General features: G+C 57.7%; 2 protein-coding genes across 2 annotated transcripts; both read right to left on the bottom strand.

Moving 5' to 3' along the window:
• Nucleotides 1–362: 362 nt before the first annotated feature.
• LRG1 (leucine rich alpha-2-glycoprotein 1) lies at nucleotides 363–2,394 on the bottom strand. The gene is made up of 2 exons (XM_065873850.1): nucleotides 2,363–2,394; nucleotides 363–1,374 (listed from the first exon to the last, which is right to left on the bottom strand). The coding sequence occupies exons 1-2, from the start codon at nucleotides 2,392–2,394 to the stop codon at nucleotides 363–365; spliced, it is 1,044 nt and encodes a 347-aa protein (XP_065729922.1).
• Nucleotides 2,395–6,835: 4,441 nt separating this feature from the next.
• Nucleotides 6,836–17,551, bottom strand: SEMA6B (semaphorin 6B). The gene is made up of 16 exons (XM_065874114.1): nucleotides 17,431–17,551; nucleotides 17,168–17,291; nucleotides 15,481–15,541; nucleotides 15,256–15,318; nucleotides 14,765–14,866; nucleotides 14,262–14,352; nucleotides 13,817–13,936; nucleotides 13,238–13,326; nucleotides 11,575–11,792; nucleotides 10,575–10,706; nucleotides 10,189–10,338; nucleotides 9,602–9,784; nucleotides 9,367–9,513; nucleotides 8,349–8,426; nucleotides 8,160–8,218; nucleotides 6,836–7,740 (listed from the first exon to the last, which is right to left on the bottom strand). The coding sequence occupies exons 1-16, from the start codon at nucleotides 17,549–17,551 to the stop codon at nucleotides 6,836–6,838; spliced, it is 2,643 nt and encodes an 880-aa protein (XP_065730186.1).
• Between the last annotated feature and the right edge of the window lie 2,456 nt (nucleotides 17,552–20,007).

The following is a 20,007-nucleotide window of genomic DNA, read 5'->3' as shown; positions in this document are numbered from 1 at the left end:
CCGAGTGATGCCGAGTAAGAGGGAACCCAGCCCCAGGCCCTGCACTCAGAGAACCCCTGAAACTGGGGGAGACAGAGCCAGATTGAGCCAACCTCAGTGTGTCCAGGACAGGTTGGAGGAGCCAGAGACCAAGAGACCCGGGAAACAGGGGAAAGAGATTTCTGGAAGAGGATACAGCTTGAGCAGAGGCAAGGAAGCAGGAAGAGCCCGAGGTGTGTTTGGGGCAACGTGGGCGAAACAGGTCCCAGCAACCATGGGAATCCCAGCCTCACCCTTAGAAGGTGGGATTATTTGCTAAGTGGGGTTGCGGCATCCTGCCAAGCCTTGCCTCTCCACCCCACCCCCCCCCGCAGCCCCAGGCTTCAAGGGGACCTGGCCACCACTAGGAGCATCTGGCCCTTCAAGGCTTTAGGGCCAGCACAGCGTGTGTCATTGCGGAAGAACATCTTGCCTTCGTTGGCCACCAGCCACTCAAAGAGGTCGTCCAGTTTCCGGTCGCAGATCCAGGGATTACCTGAGAGGTCAAAGCCGTCCTTCATGTTCCCGGCAGCCTTCCCCAAGGACATCCAGAGCCCCTCAGGCACCGTGGTCAGCAAGTTGTTGGAGAGGTCCAGCATGTCCAGCTTCTGCAGACCTCGGAAGGCGCCGGCTGCCACCGTGGCCAGCCTGTTGTCGTTCAGGAAGAGGTAGCGCAGTTTTGGCTGGTGCGCCAGGAGGCCCTTTCCGAGCTCCTGCAACCTATTGCCCTCGAGGTGCAGCCGTTCCAACCTCAAGGGGCCGCTCAAAAGGTCAGGGGGCAAAGTCTGCAGCTGGTTATTGCCAAGGTCAAGGATGAGCAGGTCGGTGAAATTGGCCAGCAGCCCAGGGGGCAGTGTCTGGAGCTGGTTCCCGGATAGGTCCAGATGCCGCAGGGCTTTCAGGCTGTGCAGCCACGAGGCCTCCAGAACTTTCAGCTGGTTTTCCTTCAGCACCAGGGTGTGGAGGGCAGCTGAGACCTGGAAGAGGCCAGGAGGCAGCCGGGTCAGGGCGTTGCGGGTCAGATCAAGCACCTTTAGCTGAGGTACAGGCAGCAGGAACTTGGCGGAGAGGTCCTCCAGCTGGTTGCTGGAAAGGTGCAGTTCCTGGAGGTTAGGGATGCCCTGGAGGGTGTTGGCAGGCAGCTGAGTCAGGTTGAAGAACTCCACGGCCAGGTAGACGGTGTCAGCTGGGAAGTAGTGGGGGAGTCTGGCAGGTGGTTGGCAGGAGATGGAGCTGCCGTTACCCGAGTGGGACACCAGGCAGGCGTCTGGATTTGGGGTGACCCCCTGGGCTGAGACCACAAATAACAGCAGCAGGAAGAGGATTCTAGAAAGATGGGAGTCCCAGCCTACTGGGCTGCAGGCAATGACAGAAAGTGCTTAATAAGTCAAAATAATGATATTATATACCCAGCAAAGTGAAAATATACCCAGAATCTGCCCGCTTCTTCCCACCTCTACTTTCACCCGGCCTCATTGCTGGCCTGGACTAGTGTAGTAGTCCCCTCCTCCTCCTCTCCTGGCTTCCACCCTCAACACCCCTCCCCACACACACAGCTGCCAGAAGTAGCTCCTGTTCCAGGAAGAATTCTATGAAACCTGAGTTTCTTAGTCTGACCGCTACATACTACCCTTCCCCATTGTCAGCCCAGCCCCAATGGACTATTAATTATTTGCAGTCCAACTTGCTAATTTCCTCTGCTCTCACTTGTTTTCTGGGTCATTTCTTGTCTCCCTGGCTCCACGTTTTGAAGGCAGAGCCTATGAACTCTTACTCGTCCTGCAAAACCCCAGCTCCAATGGCCCCCTTTCCACAAAGCTTTCTCTGACCCTCCCAAGCAGAATTCTCAGTTTCCCCCATCTGGGCTGCTCCTCTTTCTGTCTAGCCCTGTCTAGGTTATCTGTGCCCAGCCCCATCTTGCTCCAAAGTTCTGGACTCCAGATACAGACGGGACTCTGAGCATGAAAAGTGCATCCTGCCTCGTACAGGTCTGGAGGGAGGCATTTGGTTTTGGGATGGCGAGATTTACAGTTGGTACTGGAACCCTTCGAGAGCTGGGGCTTCTGTTCCTCCCGGTCCCTCCAGCAGTAATGCCCTAGCCCAGCAGCCCTAGAGACCACCTGAGCATCCTTGGTTACTACAGCCCATGGACCACCTGGGCCTTCTGCAGGGAGTGTGTGTATGGGAATGAGTCTGTCCATAGACGTAGCCTGAGTGTCAGTCTGTTCCAGCCTGCAGGCCTACGTCTGGCCCCGTGACTTCAGTGGGTCAGACGGAATGTCCATGGATCTCTGCACTGCCTGGTGTCCGGGGCCTGCCCAGGGTGGGCAGGGTGGGGACCTACCTCTGTTTTCGCTCTAGGCTCCAAGAGGACATGGCGGCCTCTCTCTTTTCCATCCAGGTTCCCTTGGTCTGGCAAGGTGGCCTTATACCTGCCTGGGCTGGGGACAGGGGCACCAGCCATTGGGAAGTCTCCACCCACATCCTGTTCCCGTTAGTGGCTGGGCCTGAGCCAGGCAGGGGAAAGGGAGGGGTCAGGATTGCAAAATTGCTTCCTGGCAGAGGGAGGACAGAAGGTGGGCTGCCCACCGCCTTCCCGACCCTGTTTCTACCTAGTTTTTCTTTTCCCTGAGTCCTGCTTTTGGGGAGTGGGTACCCAAGAGTCTCTGAGGCTGAGTCCCCACTTTCCCCAATCTAGGAATCAAGGGTCAAGTTTGTAAGGCGCCAGTCTGTCCTGGGAGATGGGGACAACTCTTTGAGCAAGAGGTACTATTTATAATAAATTTGAGCAACCAGGAAGCTCAGTGAAGAGAACAAAAAAACACTTGTCTTATATTCATAACATATTCTTATATTTTTTTAGTAAAATAATTTTTAAAAAGAGAATTCAGGGGCTTCCCTGGTGGTGCAGTGGTTGAGAGTCCGCCTGCCAATACAGGAGGACACTGGTTCGTGCCCCGGTCCGGGAGGATCCCACGTGCCGCGGAGCGGCTGGGCCCGTGAGCCATGGCCGCTGGCCCGCATACCACAAAAAAAAAAAAAAAAAAAAAAAAAAAAAAAGAGAATTCAAAAGCAAGTGATGCTAAAAGTCTCCACAGTCTTTGAACAATGGTCTGGGAGGGACTAAACCTGGTTCTGAATCCCAGCTCTCCTGTGACTGCTGTGTTTTGTGAACTTGGGCAAGTGGCTTAACTTTTCTTGGCCGCAGTTTCCCTATCTGTGAAGCTGAACTCGGTCTCCGAGAGCCCCTTCCATTCTTTCTTTCTTCAGCTGAAGCTGATGTGCTATTTGTTTTGGACTTTTCTCATCTCCTAATAAGTGCATCTGAAGCCTCACACTTCCCTCTGAGAACTGTCTGACTGCATCTCACAGGTTTGGCTATTCAGTGCTTAAATTCTTGTTGAGTTCAGGTGTGATGTATTATCCTTATCCGCATGCCTGGCTATGGCCTCTTTTTCCCAGCCCAATCTCTGAAGGGTTTTGTCCCTATTCAGCTGTGAGGATGACTAGGCGTTCTGTCTTAGTGGACATACAGGCTGAGAGGGAAACACACAGGCTGGCATAGACCGGCACAGATAAAGAAAGACAGATAACCACCTGCGTGAAATACACGGACGTACATAGTGACCAAGAGACAGGGAAAAACACATAGACCCAGAGACACAGACAGGGCAGGACACACAGGAGAGAACAACATATCTGCAGAGATGGACACACAGAAACAGACACACACACAAACAGGAAAAGGACCTGAGTAGACGTTTTTCCAAAGAAGACATACAAATGGCCAACAGGTACATGAACAGGTGCTTGACATCCCTAATCGTCAGGAGAATGCAAGTCAAAACCACAACGAGATGTCACCCACACCTGTTAGAATGGCTTCATCAAAAAGACGAGATAAGAAGTGTTGTGAGGGTGTGGAGAAAGGGGAACCCTTGTGCACTGCTGGTGGGAATGTAAATTGGTGCAGTAGGGAGTTTCCTCAAAAAAAAAATTAAAAATAGAACTACCATATGATCTGGCAATCTCACTTCTGGGTATGTATCCAGAAGAAATGAAACCAGTATCTTGAAGAGATATCTGCCCTCCCGTGTTCATTACAGCACTATTCACAATAGCCAAGACATGGAAACAACCTAAGTATCCATTCACAGATGCATGGATAAAGATGTGGTATATATATGCATAATGGAATATAATTCAGCCATAACGAGGAAGCAAATCCTGCCCGTTTGGGACAACATGGATGACACCTGAGGGCATTATGCTAAGTGAAATAAGTCAGGCAGAGAAAGACAAATACTGAGTGATCTCAGTTATGTAAAATAACCAAATTCATAGAAACCAAGAGTAGAATGGTGGTTGTCAGGGACTGGGGGGGGTGAGGGAAAGGGAGAGATGCTGGTCAAAGGATATAGACTCCCAGCTATAAGATGCATAAGTCCTGAGGATGTAATGTACAGCGTGGTGATTCGTTAACAAGACTGTACAGTATACTTGAAAGATGCTAAGAGAGTAGGTCTTAAGTGTTCTTACCACACACACACAAAGTAACTGTGTGAAGTAATGGATGCGTCAAGCTTATTGTGATAATTATCTTACAATATATATCAAACATATCATCAAGATATGCACCAGAAACCTACACAATCTTATATGTCAAATATATTTCAATCAAGCTGAAAAAACAGACACGCAGGTACAGGAGGAGCTGCTAGATGCCATCACGGTGTTTTGTGTTTCTTTGTTTCAATCAGTCTCCCCAGGATAAGCGGTGGACAGGGGTTCTGTCCTGTTCATTGTTCTATCCCCAGAGCCCAGCACACAGTAGGCGCTTAATCGACATGGGCCAGAAGAGTTGTGAATTGTAGTGACGTAAAGTGATCTCTTAAAGTGAAATCAGATCATGTCCCCTGCTTAAAACTCTCTGATGGCTTCCTGTCCCACTTAAAATTCATAAGGCTGGAGGGAGCAGGGAGTGGGGAGTCAGTGTTTCATGGGGACAGAGTTTCAGTTTGGGAAGATGAGAAAGTTCTGGAGATGATGGTGGGGATGGTTGTCCAACAGTGTGAGTGTGCTTAATGCCACTGAGCTGTGCACTTAAAAATGGTTCAAGTGGTAAATTTGATCGTATATGTTATTTACCACAATTAAAAAAAAAAATTTGTACTCCTCACTGGTGAGGCCCTGCCTGCCTGGGGCCCTGTGCTCCTCTCCCTCCTTATCTCCAGCTGCTCGCCTTTCACTCACCTAGTGTGGCTGCTCCAGGCATACTAATGGCCTGGGCCCTCCTCCAAGCTTCCTACCTACCGCAGGGCCTTTGCACTGGCTGTTCCCTCTGCCTAGAACACTCTGCACATCTCCCCACAGCTGCTCCTTCTAGCCCATCTTATTTCAGCTTACATGTCACCTCCTCTGGCAGGCTCTCCTCAACTCCCCCCCCACCATACACAATCACCCCCTACCTAACACATTATCTGGCTTTTTCTTCATTACACATATCCCTAATTCAAATCAAGTCCTAATTTGCTTTTATGTGGTTGGTCTTCCCCATTAGGCTGCGAACTCCATGAGGACAGGGGTCTTTGTCTCCACACGGTAGATGCATAATAAATTTTTGCGGAAGGACCAGAGACTGGCCCCCATCCAGATGAAGACTGGGACCCCCGCGACTCTCCACATTTCCACACCAGCTCCCCATTATTCTGTTTGCTGCAGTGACCCGGCCAGGACTCTCCCAGGTGCTCCCAACTGCCCCAGGCCAGGCCAGGCCAGGCCACTGTCCAAGTCCCACCCCCAGGAGACAGAGCAGACCCAGAGCCTTGGGGGCCGGTGGTTGTAAACAGTTTTATTGACAGGGGGTTGGGGGAGGCAAACTCCAGAGAGGGTCCAGGACTCTCAGCTGGCCACTCAGCTGGCATGCATGGTCAGCTGGAGGTCAAGGGGGAGGTCACAGAGGATGGGTGGCATGGGACCCTCTGACCACCCTGGGGCCATATTTACAGGGGGGCCCGCCCGCCTTCGCCATCTCCCAGACCGCCCGAGCCCTTAGACAGCCGCCAATACGACTTCTGGGCAGGCCGTCCTGACCCCCTGCCTGAAACCCCTTCCTCATCACCCCTCAAACTCCTAACCGGCACCTCGGAGGCCCCCGGCTTTCTGGAAGCCCCGGCGTCGGCTCAGCCAACGCCCAGGCCGCTGGGGCCTCCGCGCTCGCACACAGACACACACACCGCACGTGGCCGCCCCCACGCACACGCCGCAGCAGCCCGCGGGCACACGCGCACGCCTCCCTCCCCTTCCCAGCCCCTTGCACACGGACACGGCATGCACGCGCGCACACACACACACATACATACATACATACATACATGCCGGGGGCCGGGTCGAGGAGGGACCTCTGGGTGGGGCCGGGGGGGGGAGCTGGGGGAGCTGGGGTCTGCAGATGTGCCCCCTCCCCTTCCCACCGCCAAGCCCCCGGCCGCCACCCCGAGAACGGAGTTGTGCAATTGGTTAGAAAACTGCAAAAGAAACGCAAATTGGAAAACAAACCAAAAATCCACGCGCAGAAGGTCAACCTCAAATCCACAGCACATTCGGCCCGCCCGCCCGCCCGCCTGCCCCAGACCGCCTCAGGGTCCTGCGGCCCCGGGGCGCGGCGGGGCGGGGAGCCGAGCCCCTTGTGCTTCCGGGCGGCGGAGGGCGCCCCCCACCCCGCGCGTCTGGGCCGGGGGTCTGAGCACCCACTCGGAGCTGGCCCGGTCTCTCGCTCCTGGTTCCCGTGGCTGGCACCGCCGAGGCGCGCGGCCCCGGCCTAGGGCACGGGGGGCGCAGTCCTGTCCGGGCCCCCGTACGAGAGGAGGTGGGCCAAGTCCGTGCCGGGCCGGGCGTGGCGGCCGCGGGGCCGGGCCTCGCCGCTGTTGATCGTGTGCGTGCGGCGCAGCGCGGCGGCGGGCGGGGCGTGCGCGCCCGGCCTCCGGAGGCTGCCGGTGGGCGGTGGGCTCCAGGGCCGAGGGAGGCCGTCGGCGGCGGAGCTCGGGTCCGAGGGGCCCGTGGGCGCCGACACCACCCGCCGGCGGTCCGGGCTGGCGTGGGGGGTGAGCGGGAAGTCGCCGTGGGAGGCGCGGCCGGGCCGCGCGACGAAGAGGCGGGCGTCGGGGGCCGGCTCGCCGGGCGCGGGGGGCGCCTCGGGGGCGCGGGTGGGGGCCAGCAGCAGGAGGGAGGATGAGAGGGAGGCCGTGAGCAGCGTGTGGCCGTGCTCCCAGGCGCGAGGGCCCAGGGCGTGCGGGTGCGGGGTGGGCAGGCGCTTCTGGGGCAGCGGCGTCTGCTCGGGCGTGGGCAGCAGCCCAGAGTCCAGGTCGTGGGAGCCGCCCTGCAGCAGCGTGGCCTTGGCCCACCCGTTCTGCATCAGGGGCGCCAGCAGGGCCTCGGGGGGAACCCCGGGCCCGCCGCCGCCCCCGGCCCGGCCCCCGGGGCCGCCCGCCCGGCGCTCGCCCAGGCGGCTCACGCTAAGCACGGCCTCGCCGCCCCCGTGCGCCAGGATGCCCTCCTTGTCCTTGCGGCGGGCCAGCTCGCGCCGCTCGCGGAGCCCCACGTACCAGCCCACGCTGAAGCCGGACACCACGGCGCCCACCACGAAGGCCGCCACCGACGACGTCACCAGCAGGTTCACCGACACCAACCCGGCGCGCTCCTCCGAGAGGCTGGCCCCTAGGAGTCCTGGCCCGGAGGGTGGCGTGTGAGGGGCCCGGCCGGGACGGTCCCCTGCGCACCTCTCGCAGCCTCTGGCTGGTCTACGCACTCAACGTCTGTCTGCTTCTCTGCTTCGTGGCGCCTCTCTGACCCTTTCAACGCCCGTCTGCCCACCTCTTTGTCCCCTGGCATCTGTCTTAAAGTTTGTCTGCCCATCTGTCTCCTGGCCTCTCTCTCTGCGGTCCCCAGCGCCCCCTCGCCATCTGTCGGTCCTTTTCCCACCTCCCTACCTGGAAGTGGGGCCCCCTCCCCTTCCCAAGCCCTGACGGTAGCCAGTACCGCCCCCCCCCCGCCCCCCGCCGTTGGGCATGGGCGGCAGAGGGTGTGAGAACCCTGGAGGACCAGGACTCCGAGTTCCCAGGCCTCCTCCCCTCTCCCCCGCTCACCTGTGCAGTCCCCTAAGCCTGAGGTGCTGGCCCCGGACACGTCCTGCTCAAAGGTGGCTCTGATGAGGGCAGGGGGGCAGAGAGGCGCAGTCAGCAGAAACCTCTCGCACAAAGCTGTGGTTGGGGGAGGGGACTCCCGATCATCACGTGGGTCACATACCCGCCCCCCACCTCCCTCGTCCCCAGTACCTGGTGCCCGGGCTGAGGAAGATGCAGGAGCCATCCGGGGCCCAGCCGCAGTAGGGGTCCTGACTGCCAATACAGTTCCTGGAGCAGACAAGGGACCCGGAGGGCAGATCAACCACAGCCCCTTCTGAGGCACCTCTTACTGTCAACTCTGGGAGTTCTCAAGGTACGTCTTAGCGGTGGGGGCTATTTCTTCCCCATTTTACAGATGAGAAAACTGAGGCTCAGGAAAGTTTACTTTTGCCCAAGGGACAGAGCCAGGGTTGGAGCCCAGGCAGGCTTGCCCCTGAGTCTGTGCTTTGGGTGTGTGCTATGGCATCATTATTGCCAAGTCGGCGGGCACAGGGTCAGGTGCTCTCCAGTGTGTGGAGGGCACACTGTGAGTCCAGAGATGTGCCAGTGTTTTATCGGCATGTGATCTTCCCACCCATTTTATTTATTTTATTTGTTTTTTTGGCTGTGCCACGCGGCACGTGGGATCTTAGTTCCCCGACCAGGGGTTGAACCCATGCCCCCTGCAGTGGAAACGCGGAGTCTTAACCACTGGACCCCCAGGGAAGTCCCTCCCACCCATTTTAGAGGCAGACAAACAGCTGTCTCCCTGGTCCCCAGCTTCTGCTCCTGGTGCTCTTAGAAATGTCAATCGCATCCCATCCTGCTCTGCCCATAGACCTCCAGGGCTCCCACCTCACTCCAGGGGTGGGGGAAGGAGCCCAAGTACTCCCCACAGCCCACAGACCCTGCACGACCTACCCCCGGCCCCGTCCCCTCCCTGACCTCTCCTCCTCCCTCTCTCCCCCTCGCTCATTTTGTTCCAGCTATACAGGCCCCCTCTCTGTTCCGCCAACACACCAGGCCCGGTCCTGCCCCAGGGCCTTTGCACATGTTCTGCCCGCTGCCCTGCTCGTGGTTCAGTGAGTCAGGATGCTGTTGGGGCCTGGACTTGAACTTGACTCTCTCCCTCTTCCTGTGCTCACCTCCCCTCGCTTCCCCTGCCCGCAGCTGGCCCAGGAGTACTCACTTCATGCATCCTGAGTGTTGCTGGCAGCGCGCCACGGGCACTCGGACCACACAGCGGGGGAAGGCCGCCAGCAGGCCACCCGAGGCCGCATCCAGCTCCAGGCTCAGCAGCCGCTGCCCTGTCTCGCCACCCCCAGAGCGTCCACACCTGGGGGTGAGCAGATTGATAAGACTCAAGGGGCACGCCCTATCTCCCTGCCCACTGGCCCTGTCCCTTGACCTCTGCCCGGCCTCACCTGTCCGGCCGGTAAGTCTCAAACTCCTCCAGGAAGACACTGGGCCCGGTGGTGCCCGAGGCACTGGCGTTGGGCCAGACAAGGAACTTGAGGACAGTGCCCGCCTCAGAACCCAGGAAGACAACAGTCTGGTTGCCCCAGGGGCCGGCGCCCACGTCCACGGCCACTCGCGTCAGCTGGTACCTGGGGCCAGGGTTGGGCAGAGGTCAGGCTGCCTCCCAGCCCCCTGGGGTCCTGGGCGCACTCAGAGACACCACCCACGCCCGGCAAGGTGGACATGGGCGTGGCTCCAAGGGGGCACATCATGGAGAGAAACACACCCCCAAACCCAACTCCTACCTGGGCCTGCCTGTCTCTCTCCCTGTCTCCCTCCATCTTTTTGTGTCAGATGGTCTCTCTCTTCCTCTCTCTGTTTCTCCCTCTTTCTGGGCATCCCTGGAGCCTCATGCCCAGCTGTCTTGAGTGTCCGGCTTCCCCCTCGTGTCCGAAGTTGGCCCTGTGCCTCCCTCCTTTCCCACCACCCTGGCCAGGGCTCTCCTTCCCACCCAGCCCGGCCACCAGGACCCCGGCCCCGTGTAGGGACTGACCGCATCAGAGTCCGAACAATCCAGGGTGTGTGGCCCAGTGAGGGCACTGCCTCATCCATCAGGGGGTGTGTCTTGACGAAGTTGAGGATCTCGTCCGGGAAGGCGCTGGAGGCATTGTACTGCATGCCGGGAGCTGCACAGCACCCGGGCCTGGGTGGGGACGAGGGGGTGGTCAGGGTGGACATGGAGGCCCCCACACAGGGGCTCTGATTCACCAGGGGACCTGCTGCCCTGCCCAAAGGGCCTCGGTTTTCCCCACCTGCATAATGGGTACAGCTGAACTCGGCAACAGCTATTGAAATAACTAACTGCCTGGAAGTCCAAGCCCTTGGTCCAGGGTCAGGATCCTACCCAGGCACCTGTCTCAGGGTCGAGGGGGCTCTCACCGGGGCCGTGGCACCTGGTCCTCCGGCACGGGTGTCCAGATGGACTCAGGGGACTTCTGCTCACGGAAGCGGCCCTCAAACACGGCAGCCACCTGTGTCATGTCAAAGGCGCAGACGGCAGAGCCGGGGATGCTGTGGGTGGGGGCAGATGAAAGGGAGCAGTGAGCCTGGCCAGGGGTGGGATGGGGGTGGGGGACTGCCCTGGGCAAGCAGGTGGAGGAGTGTTTGTCCTCCGGAGCTGTCACATGTTCAGTTCCCTGGGCCAGAGGTTGCTGCCCGCCCCCCCCCCACCCCGCCCCGTCCAGTCCAATCACTTCACCTGCTGAACAGTTCTCAGACTGGATCGTAGTTCAGCCCCTCCACAGCTACCCGTGTCCAGGCCCCCCCTTGTCACTTGCCTGCATATCCAGTCTCCCAGGTGCCACCCTTGCTCCCTTTCAACCCATTCCCCAGGGAGTTTTCCAAAAATGCAAACCTGACCTGGTCCCTCTTCTGCTCCTTACTCTCCCATGGCTCCCTAGTGCTCTCAGGATAAAATCCAGGCTCCTCCCCACAGCCCATCACCTCCCTGCCCTCATATCCTCTGCTCTCCCCCTTGCTTCCCTCCAAGCCAGCCACACGGGCCTCCTCCCTATGGTTTAAACATAGCAAGCTCATTGCAGCCTCAGGGCTTTTGCACAGGCTGTTCTTCCAACTTGGAATGCTCTTCCCGCTTCTTCCATCTCACAACCATCGATGCCTCCTCCAGAAAGCCCTCCCCGACCCCTCCTCCAAAGGCAGAGGATGGGGACGCCCCCCCCACCCCCATCTGCCAAGTTCTGGCCAAAGGGCCTCGGAGGGTCAGTGTCTGGCTTGGTGCCCCCTGGCCTGGGACCGAGGCTTCCCGGGAGTCGAATCTTGCCCAGTGCAGGACCCAGGGGATATGTGGTGAGGTAACATGGGAACTCTCCACCTATGCCCGCCCGGTGCTCCCAGTCTGCTCCCGACGGTGCCCGCTGACCTGTTGCTGGGCGTGGAAAAAACAGCAAGGACCACGGGCCGGCCCCCCAGGCTGACCACGCCCGTGACGGCCCGCAGCACGTTGAAGTAGAAGTGGGAGTCCCCTGGCACCGAGCAGTTGAGCCGTGCCTTCAGGAACGACGTCCACTGCTTCTCCAGCACGCGAGGGGAGCCGCCCACGTCATTCTTGCACACCCGGGCCACACGGGACACCACCACCTGGCACATCAGCAGGCGGGGGGGGGGGGGGGGGAGGGCGGGGGCTGAGCCCTGTGTTCTGCAAGGCCTGCCCGCAGGTCGCACTGCCCGCTACCCAGGATGGGATGCAGGAGCCTGGCCCTGGGTCACTGTGGGTGCCCCAGCCAGTCACCTTAGCCCCCTGAGCACCAGATTCCCCAGCGAAATGTGGGGATGACGATGATCACGGTCACCACGACAAGCATAATCATCATCGCTTCCACTTACAGATGACTCATTAAGTACCAGGCACTTTATCCTCCTCATCTCTCACGTTCCTCCCAAAGCTCTACAGAGGAGGGCCTACTGATATCCCCGGGGTACAGAGGGGAAACTGAGGCACAGCAAAAGGAAAGTGACCGAGGCCCAAGGTCACACTAGTGGTAAGTGGCAGTCTGTGCACTTAAATGTCTCCGTGCATTGAGGGATGGGATGGATGTATGGATGGATCAGTGGACGGATGGATGAATTGGAAGGACACAGTGATGGACAGTGAAGATAAGGAAGAAGGAGGTAATCAACTGATGGATGAATGGGTGTGTGGATGGATGGGTGGCTGGCTGGATGGTTGGATGAGTAAATGGCTGTGAGTCTGCATGAATGGATAGATGGGTAGATGAATGGGTGGGTGGATGGATGGATGAAAGGATGGATGGGTGGACAGATGGATATGAGTGTGGATGGGTGGAGAGATGGGTAGAGGAATGGCTGAATGGCTGAATGGAAAGACAGATGAAGGAGGGAATGACAGATCAGTGGATGGGTGGATCCATGGGTGGAGAGAAGGTTGAATGGAGTGGATGAGCAGGTGATGAGGAGGAGATGGGATAGATGATTGGATTATAGAGGGGTGGGCAGGTAGGTGGAGAGCTGGATGGTAGATGGATAGCTCAATGGATGGTTAGGTGTATGAATGAATGGACAGGTAGGTGTATGAATGGATAAAGAAGTCAACGAGTGGGAGGTGGGTGGATGGATATATAGGTGCATGGAAGGGTAGATGAGTGGACGGATGGATGGAGGATGGCTGAGTCAGGGGGTGGGCGGATGGATAGATAAGTGGTTTGATTGGAAGTGTGGGTGGGCTGAAGAACAGATAGGTGGGTAGGTGAGAGGGCGGCTGAGTGGGAGAGTGAGTGGGCAGACAGATGGGCCATTGAGGAAGGATGGATAAATGATGGTAGATGGGTGGGTGGACAGGTGAACAGCAACGGCACTGGGACTGGAATCAGGGGTGTATCTGACTTCAGACCCGGGACCCTCACCCAGGGCTGCTCCAGAAATGTTTTCAAGCCCCAGGGGCCTGGACCTCTCGCCCCAGGTGGAGTTTCATGGAACCACCTCTGCTCCCCACTTCCCGAGATCAGAGCCTCTCAGCTGCATGCCCCACTGCCTGGGCCTCTTTGGGAGGGGAAATAGGGCCCTACCTTTTCCAGGTAGTTAAACTCCATTGCGATCTCCCGGAAGAAAAAGTAGATGTGGCTGCCCCACTCCACCACGTGGACAAAGTAGGGCTCTGTAGGAGACGAGGGGTCGGAACTCAGCCCGTGACAGGAGAAAGGGAGTTTCTGGGGCTGGGAACACAGTAGCCTAGGTGGCTGCTTTTACAATGAAGGGGGGGAATATAAGCTGATTACCCAGGCAAAATAAAAGAGACCAAAGTTCTGGGGGTCTTTTGGAGGGAGTAGGTGTCAGAATCCTAAAATCACCTCGTCTTCTTTCCACAGACAGCAACGTCTACTATTTTGTTACCTTCCTCCCTCATGTGTTGAGCTGAGCTCCTACCATACCGCTCATGCTGTTCCATTTCAGGTTACTAAGCCACCCATTTCCAGCAGGTTCTACTTTAGATCCAACTTAAATCTTTCCTCTAACTTTATCTTCAAAGAGGCTAGTAGGTTCCAAAGATGAGATGGGAGCTCCCTGCCTGTCTCCTCTGGGACTGTTATTCTGGTGGGGGAATTTGATGAATGTCAGCCCTACCAGGTCTGCCCCTATCGCCCCACCTTTGAACCACTTGGAGTCGTGTTTCACGGTGCGCAGAGTGGGCCGGTCCCCGAGGCTGCGGTAGATGACGGCGTCGATGGCTAGGAAGTCGGTAACGGTGGCTGTGAAGAGCATCCCTTCTGGATGGGGGTGAGTCAGGGGGAGGCAGGTGAGAGATTAGATCATAGAGGCCGGAGGCTGGGTAGGTCAAAACTTGACTTCAAGACTGAGCCCTGAGCCTAAGTGAGCCCTAAGCCCCAGGCTGAGCCCCAACCCTGCCGAGGCCCCGACTTCAGGCTGATCCCCCCACCTCGGCTGAGCCCTGCCCTTGAGATTCTGCCTGTTTCATAGCTGGAGAGATGGTCTCCCAGCCATCTTCTAAATGACCTGACCCCAAGAGTGGAAAATGCCACGTCTTGCTGTGGACTGGGGCCCCATCAGATGGTCAGAGTTGGGGGCACTCACCAGAGAAGAGGGCAACATTGGCGTGTTTGGGGTCGTATGGGCAGCGGGCCATGCCGCTGATGTTGTCCCCGAGGGGCTGCAGTGTGTCCATCTGCGGGGGGGACAGGGACTGAGTGACAGAGCTCCTGTCTATACCTAGCAGCCCCTGGCTCCCCCAGCCACCCCCTCCAAGGGGACTCCTGGCGCCACCTTGGATGTTGTGTGACTTGGTCAGTCATTTAACCTCTCTGGGACTCAATTTACTGATCTGTAATAAATGGGTCTGAATCGATCCTAACTCATCCTATAACTGGTTTGTAGTTTAAGTTGCTGCAGCCTGTACAGGCCTCCTTTGGAAGCCTGCTCTGGAGCTCCGGGTGAGGGGTCTGGGAGGGCGTATCCAGTAAGGCTTCCTGTAGGAGATGATGTGGCCTGGGGATAGGGCATGACCAGTGGAGGGCCAGTGAGCAAAGGCATGGAGGTTGAACCTGGGGCAGTCAGGGCTTCGAAGAGCGGTGACTCACGCTGTAGTTGGCACACACGGGGTTGAAGGCATTGGAACCACACACGAAGAGGGTGGATTCGTCCCGAAGTAGAAGCACCTTTACAAAATTTCGACACTCGCCCTGGATTGGGGCGGCGGGAAGAGAGAAGCCAGGGTGGGTGTGGTCACGGGTGTGGGCGGGGTCAGGAAAGAGGCGGGGCCTGCAAGGAGGGGCCAGGGATGTGGGCACGGCAAAATCAGGGGGCTAAACTAGGACTCGGCTGGGGGCGAGGCCATGACTAAGGGAGGGGCCCAGACAGGGAAATAGGGCACTTGACGGGGTGGAGCTATGGCAAGACGAGGGCTAAGGGCACGGCCACGACTGAGGACCACCTTGGGGGTGTGGCCAGGCTCTCGGAGTAGCCAGGGCAACACCAGGGCCCTGGCTTAGAATGAAAGCAAAAGATTTGCCCTGGGGGGTGGCCAGGACGGATTGGGGCGTGGTTGGAGGCGCGGCCAGGGCCCACTTACCTCCTGCTTGCCCTTCATCCGACACACGTTGATGTCGCTGGGGTTGGAGCGCCAGGTCAGCTTCTGGGGACACAGAGAGCTGGTGAGGTGAGCGGGGTCCTTGACAGCCCTAGGAACCCTGCTAGGGAGGCCCGAATCCACCTTGCTCCCCAGCTCAGTGTCTGGGCCCCCTGGCGGGAGCCCCAAGCATTGCCCCCTCCCCTCCCTCCTGCACCCCCTCCTCACCCGCTGGTACCGCAGCTCCATGGACGTGGGGGGCTCCAGCTCCACCCGGTACAGGTTGTCCCTAGAGGAGGGGTGTAGTTAATGAGATCGGAGAGCCTCCCCTCCCCGCCCACTATTCTGACAGCAAACATGAGGCCAACACGAGCCAAACAGGGGCGAGCCAGCGCCTCTGCCACGTGCAGCTCCGCATGTGCATGCCCTGACACGCCTCCTTGTGCCCTAAAGTGAGCCACGGGTTCTGGCACACCCCACATGCCTTACCACGCCACCTCACGCTTACACACCCCATGGCCTACACCCAACACAGCGCATTGTCTGATGCCTTTACATCCGCTGTCCCCGTCTCAGCACCCCTAGTCTCCCCCAGGCTCTCACCGCTCCCCCCATGCCACAGAAACTGCCCTAATCAAGGTCCCTGGCCCCTGTTAAGTCCAGCGGTCACTTCTCTGTCCTCCTCCCCCTCTCCACAGCGTCTCCCCCGGCCAGTGCACCCTCGTCCTGGGACCTCCATCCTCACTGGGTTCTTGGACCCTGCACTCTCCTGGCTTCCCTCCCACCTCTCCGGGCCCTCCTCTCTCCCTGGTGGGCCCACACCTGGGTCCTCTGGCCTCTTCCCTCCCCCATCCATACCCCTCCTGGGCCGCCTTGTGCACTCTCAGGGCTGGAACCACGTCTCTGCCTGGATGACACCCACAGTCCTGTCTCCAGCCAGGGCCTCCCCTGAGCTCCAGATTTGGGGTCCAGCTAACCCTCAAGGTCTCCACGAGGGGGCTCAAAGGTGTCTCATACTCTGTCTCACGCTCAGCTTGGCCACACGGCACCCTGCCATCCCCCAAATCTGCTCCTGCCCTGTCCACCATCTCGGCTGAGGGCAACTCTATCCCCACGACATGGGAGTCACCTTCAACTCCCTTCTCCTTCCCTCCCAATATGTCACCTCTGCCTTCAGTATCTAGCGAGGGTTCACCCACTTCTCACATCCTCTATGACCACCACCCTAGTTCAGCCCCCATTACTGCCCACCTAGACCAGCATTGTCCCCTCTGCCCTAGTCTAGTGGCTCCTGCCCTCACCAGTACAGTCTGTCCTCCCCCAGCCGCCACCAGAGGGCACCTGTGAGCACCTGAGTCAGGTCCTGTCCCTCCTCTGCCCACAGCCCTCCAGGGTCCCACCTCCCTTGGGGGTAAAAGCTCAAGTCCTCCCCTGCAGCCCACAAGGCCCTGCCCTCCCCTCCTCCTTCTCTCCCCCTCACTCACTCTGCTCCAGCCACACGGGCCTCCTTGCTATCCCTCCACCATGCCAGGCAGAGTCCGGCCCCAGGACTTTTGCACGGGCTGTGTCCTATGCCCTGACTTCTCCCTCTCCCTCAGATTTCCTTATAGCTGGCTCCTCATCAGTTCTCAACTCAAATGTCACCTTCTCAGAAAAGCCTTTGGGGTGCCACTTCAGCACCCCCTCTAGCACCCAGTGAATTTTGACCAAACAGCTGTCCCTACCTGGTAACACATCATAGCAAGCTCTGGGCTCCAACCACACCCAGAGTTCAGCACCCTTAAAAATCCCACCCCAGGGACACACATTCACACTGCAGCCAAACAACAGGCCCCAGCATGCAAACCTCCCTAAAATGCTACCACCTACTCCCCCACACCTCACCCTGCACACTCTGCCCGACAGTCCCTCGTACCTGTCCCCGATGAAGAGCGTCCTGTTGACCCGCAGAACGCGCTGGATGTTGAGATCGTCGGTGCCCTCTGCGGGGGTCAGGTGTCCTGGCCCGCTGCCCACGAACACGGGATAGTGGTTCAGGTCTGGGGGGAGGGCGAGGAGGGGTGTGATCCAGGGCCAGGGTGAGCCTGGCCTGGTGAGCCCCCGGGGGAGGGGGCAGCAGATCCAGCTGGGGAGCAAGACCCTCCCTTGGGACTCCCCCTCTCCAGGCCCCCCACTCACAGTCCCTGGGGGCCACGCTGAGTGGCGGCGGCTCCTCGGGGAAGAGGCCGTGGGAGCCTCCCAGTAGCAGCAGCAGGAGCAGTAGGACCGGGCGGGGAGGGGGCGCTCGCGGAGTCCGCATGGCGAGGTCAGGGCGACAGGAGGTGACACCTGCGAGCGAGGGGCCATGCGGTGAGCCGTGTGGCTTGCAGTCCCCATTGCTGCCAGCAGAGGGAGCGCGAGAGCCGCGGCGGCGGGGACCTTCAATTTCCAGAAAAATTCCCCATTGGGGGGTAATCATTTAAAAATAACAACAATCATGGCAACAACAATAACACCAGCACTTATTAATTACCAGAACAACTTTCTGACCACATTTTAGTGAGAGCTCAGGAAACGGTTTCTAACAAAAAATGGATAATCATGAGAATATTTATTTTAAAAATTAAATGATTTTAGATTAAAAATTAATAATAATAACAGATAAACAGGGACTTCCCTGGTGGCGCAGTGGTTAAGAATCCGCCTCCCCAAGAGGGAAGAGATATGGGGACATATGTATAAGTGATTCACTTTATTATAAAGCAGAAACTAACAACACCATTGTGAAGCAATTATACTCTAATAAAGATGTTAAAAAAAAAAAAAGAAGAATCCGCCTCCCAATGCAGGGGACACGGGTTCGAGCACTGGTCCGGGAAGATGCCACGGAGCAACTAAGCCCGAGCGCCACAACTCCTGAGCCTGGGCTCTAGAGCCCACGAACCATAACTACTGAGCCCACGTGCTGCAACTACTGAAGCCCGCGCGCCTAGAGCCCGTGCTCCGCAACAAGAGAAGCCACCGCAATGAGAAGCCTGTGCACCGCAACGAAGAGTAGCCCCCGCTTGCCGCAACTAGAGAAAGCCCACGCGCAGCAGCGAAGACCCAGTGCAGCCAAAAATTAAATAAATGAATAAATAAATAAATTTTAAAAAAAGAATTCTTAGAGTTAAAACACAAAAACCTTAAAATGAAAGTCTCAAAAACCAAAAATTCAAAGGCTCTTGGAATTTTATAAACCACAATCTGGGAACTGCAGTACTTTAGAATAGCAGAATATTCTAGCTGGCCAGGGACCTCAGAGGCCCCGGTAAGTCTAACTTCCTTCCCGATAACAGCCTTTCTGTCCTCTCCTGGAATACCTCTGTGACAGGAGCCTCACGACCTCTTCAGGGGGCCTGTTTCCCGCTCCCGCTCAAGGGAATTTGGAGAAACTTCCAGGTGTGTAGAGTGGAGACCACCCCCCACCCGTCCCAAGTGATGATCTGGTGGGCGGTGTGAACAGAACTCACCCTCTGGAACCCAGCCCTCCACGCCCCTCCCAGAAGGAGTGCAGTCCGCAGGCCCCAAGAAGACACCCGCAGCCTCTGGGCAAGCCCCGTGCCTCAGTTTCCCCGTCTGAGCAGCAGGTACATCTCCGAGCCCTGCCCCCAGCCTTGGGGTGCGGGGATCCCGAACCCGTGGAGGTGGACGCGAGGCGGGAACTTTGGCCCTGGAACGCCTGCCTCTGAGGATTCAGGGCCAAAAAACAGGAAGGCCTTGCGTGGAACAGCGAAGTTTCCTCTCTGTGACCCTGAACTTCCAGGATTTGTGACTCAGCGGATGCCAGGATCTCACGTGCGCGCGGCTCTGGCTCTACTTCCTTAAGAGTTTCCTTCCCCGACTCCTCCTCTGCTTAGCAGTCCCGTGGCTCCCAGCGACCCCAGAGCCAGGCCCCAGACACTGCATTCAAGACTCACAACGGGATCACCATCCCCGCTGCTGCCTACCCCAGCCTACAAGCTTCCTCTTTACAACACCTGCCGGGGCACCCCGTCTCTGGTGTTCTGTCTGCTCTGTTTCTTCTCTTTTTTTTAAAAGATTGATTGATTGATTGATGTATTTATTTACCTGCCGGGGCACCCCGCCTCTGGTGTTCTGTCTGCTCTGTGCCTTCTTTTTTTTTTTTTTTTAAGATTTATTTATTTACTTATTTATTTTTGGCTGCGTTGGGTCTTCGTTGCTGGGCGCTGGGCTTTCTCTAGTTGCGGCGAGCGGGGGTTACTCTTCCTTGCGGTGCGCAGGCTACCAATTGCGGTGGCTTCTCTTGTTGCGGAGCACGGGCTCTAGCTGCGTGGGCTTCAGTAGTTGCGGTGCGTGGGCTCAAGAGCACAGGCTCAGTAGTTGTGGTGCACAGGCTTAGGTGTTCCGCGGCATGTGGGATCTTCCTGGACCAGGGCTTGAACCCGTGTCCCCTGCATTGGCAGGTGGATTCCTAACCACTGCACCACCAGGGAAGTCCCTAAACATTTTTTTTAACATTGTGGTAAAATGTATAACAAAGTTTGCCAACTTAACCATTTTTAAGTGGCACTAAGTATATTCACATTCTTGTGCAACCATCCTCACCATCCATCTCCAGAACTTTCTCATCTTCCCAAACTGAAACTCTGTCCCCATTAACTTGACTTCCCATCCCCTCCCCCGGCCCCTGGTCCGCACCATCTACTTCCTGTCTCTATGGCTGTGACTCCTCCAGGGACCTCACACAAGTAGAATCAGACAGTATTTGTCCTT

This window comes from Phocoena phocoena, chromosome 3, assembly GCF_963924675.1.
Source record: "Phocoena phocoena chromosome 3, mPhoPho1.1, whole genome shotgun sequence".
Lineage (NCBI taxonomy): Eukaryota > Metazoa > Chordata > Mammalia > Artiodactyla > Phocoenidae > Phocoena > Phocoena phocoena.
This window is presented reverse-complemented; position numbering and strand designations above follow the sequence as displayed.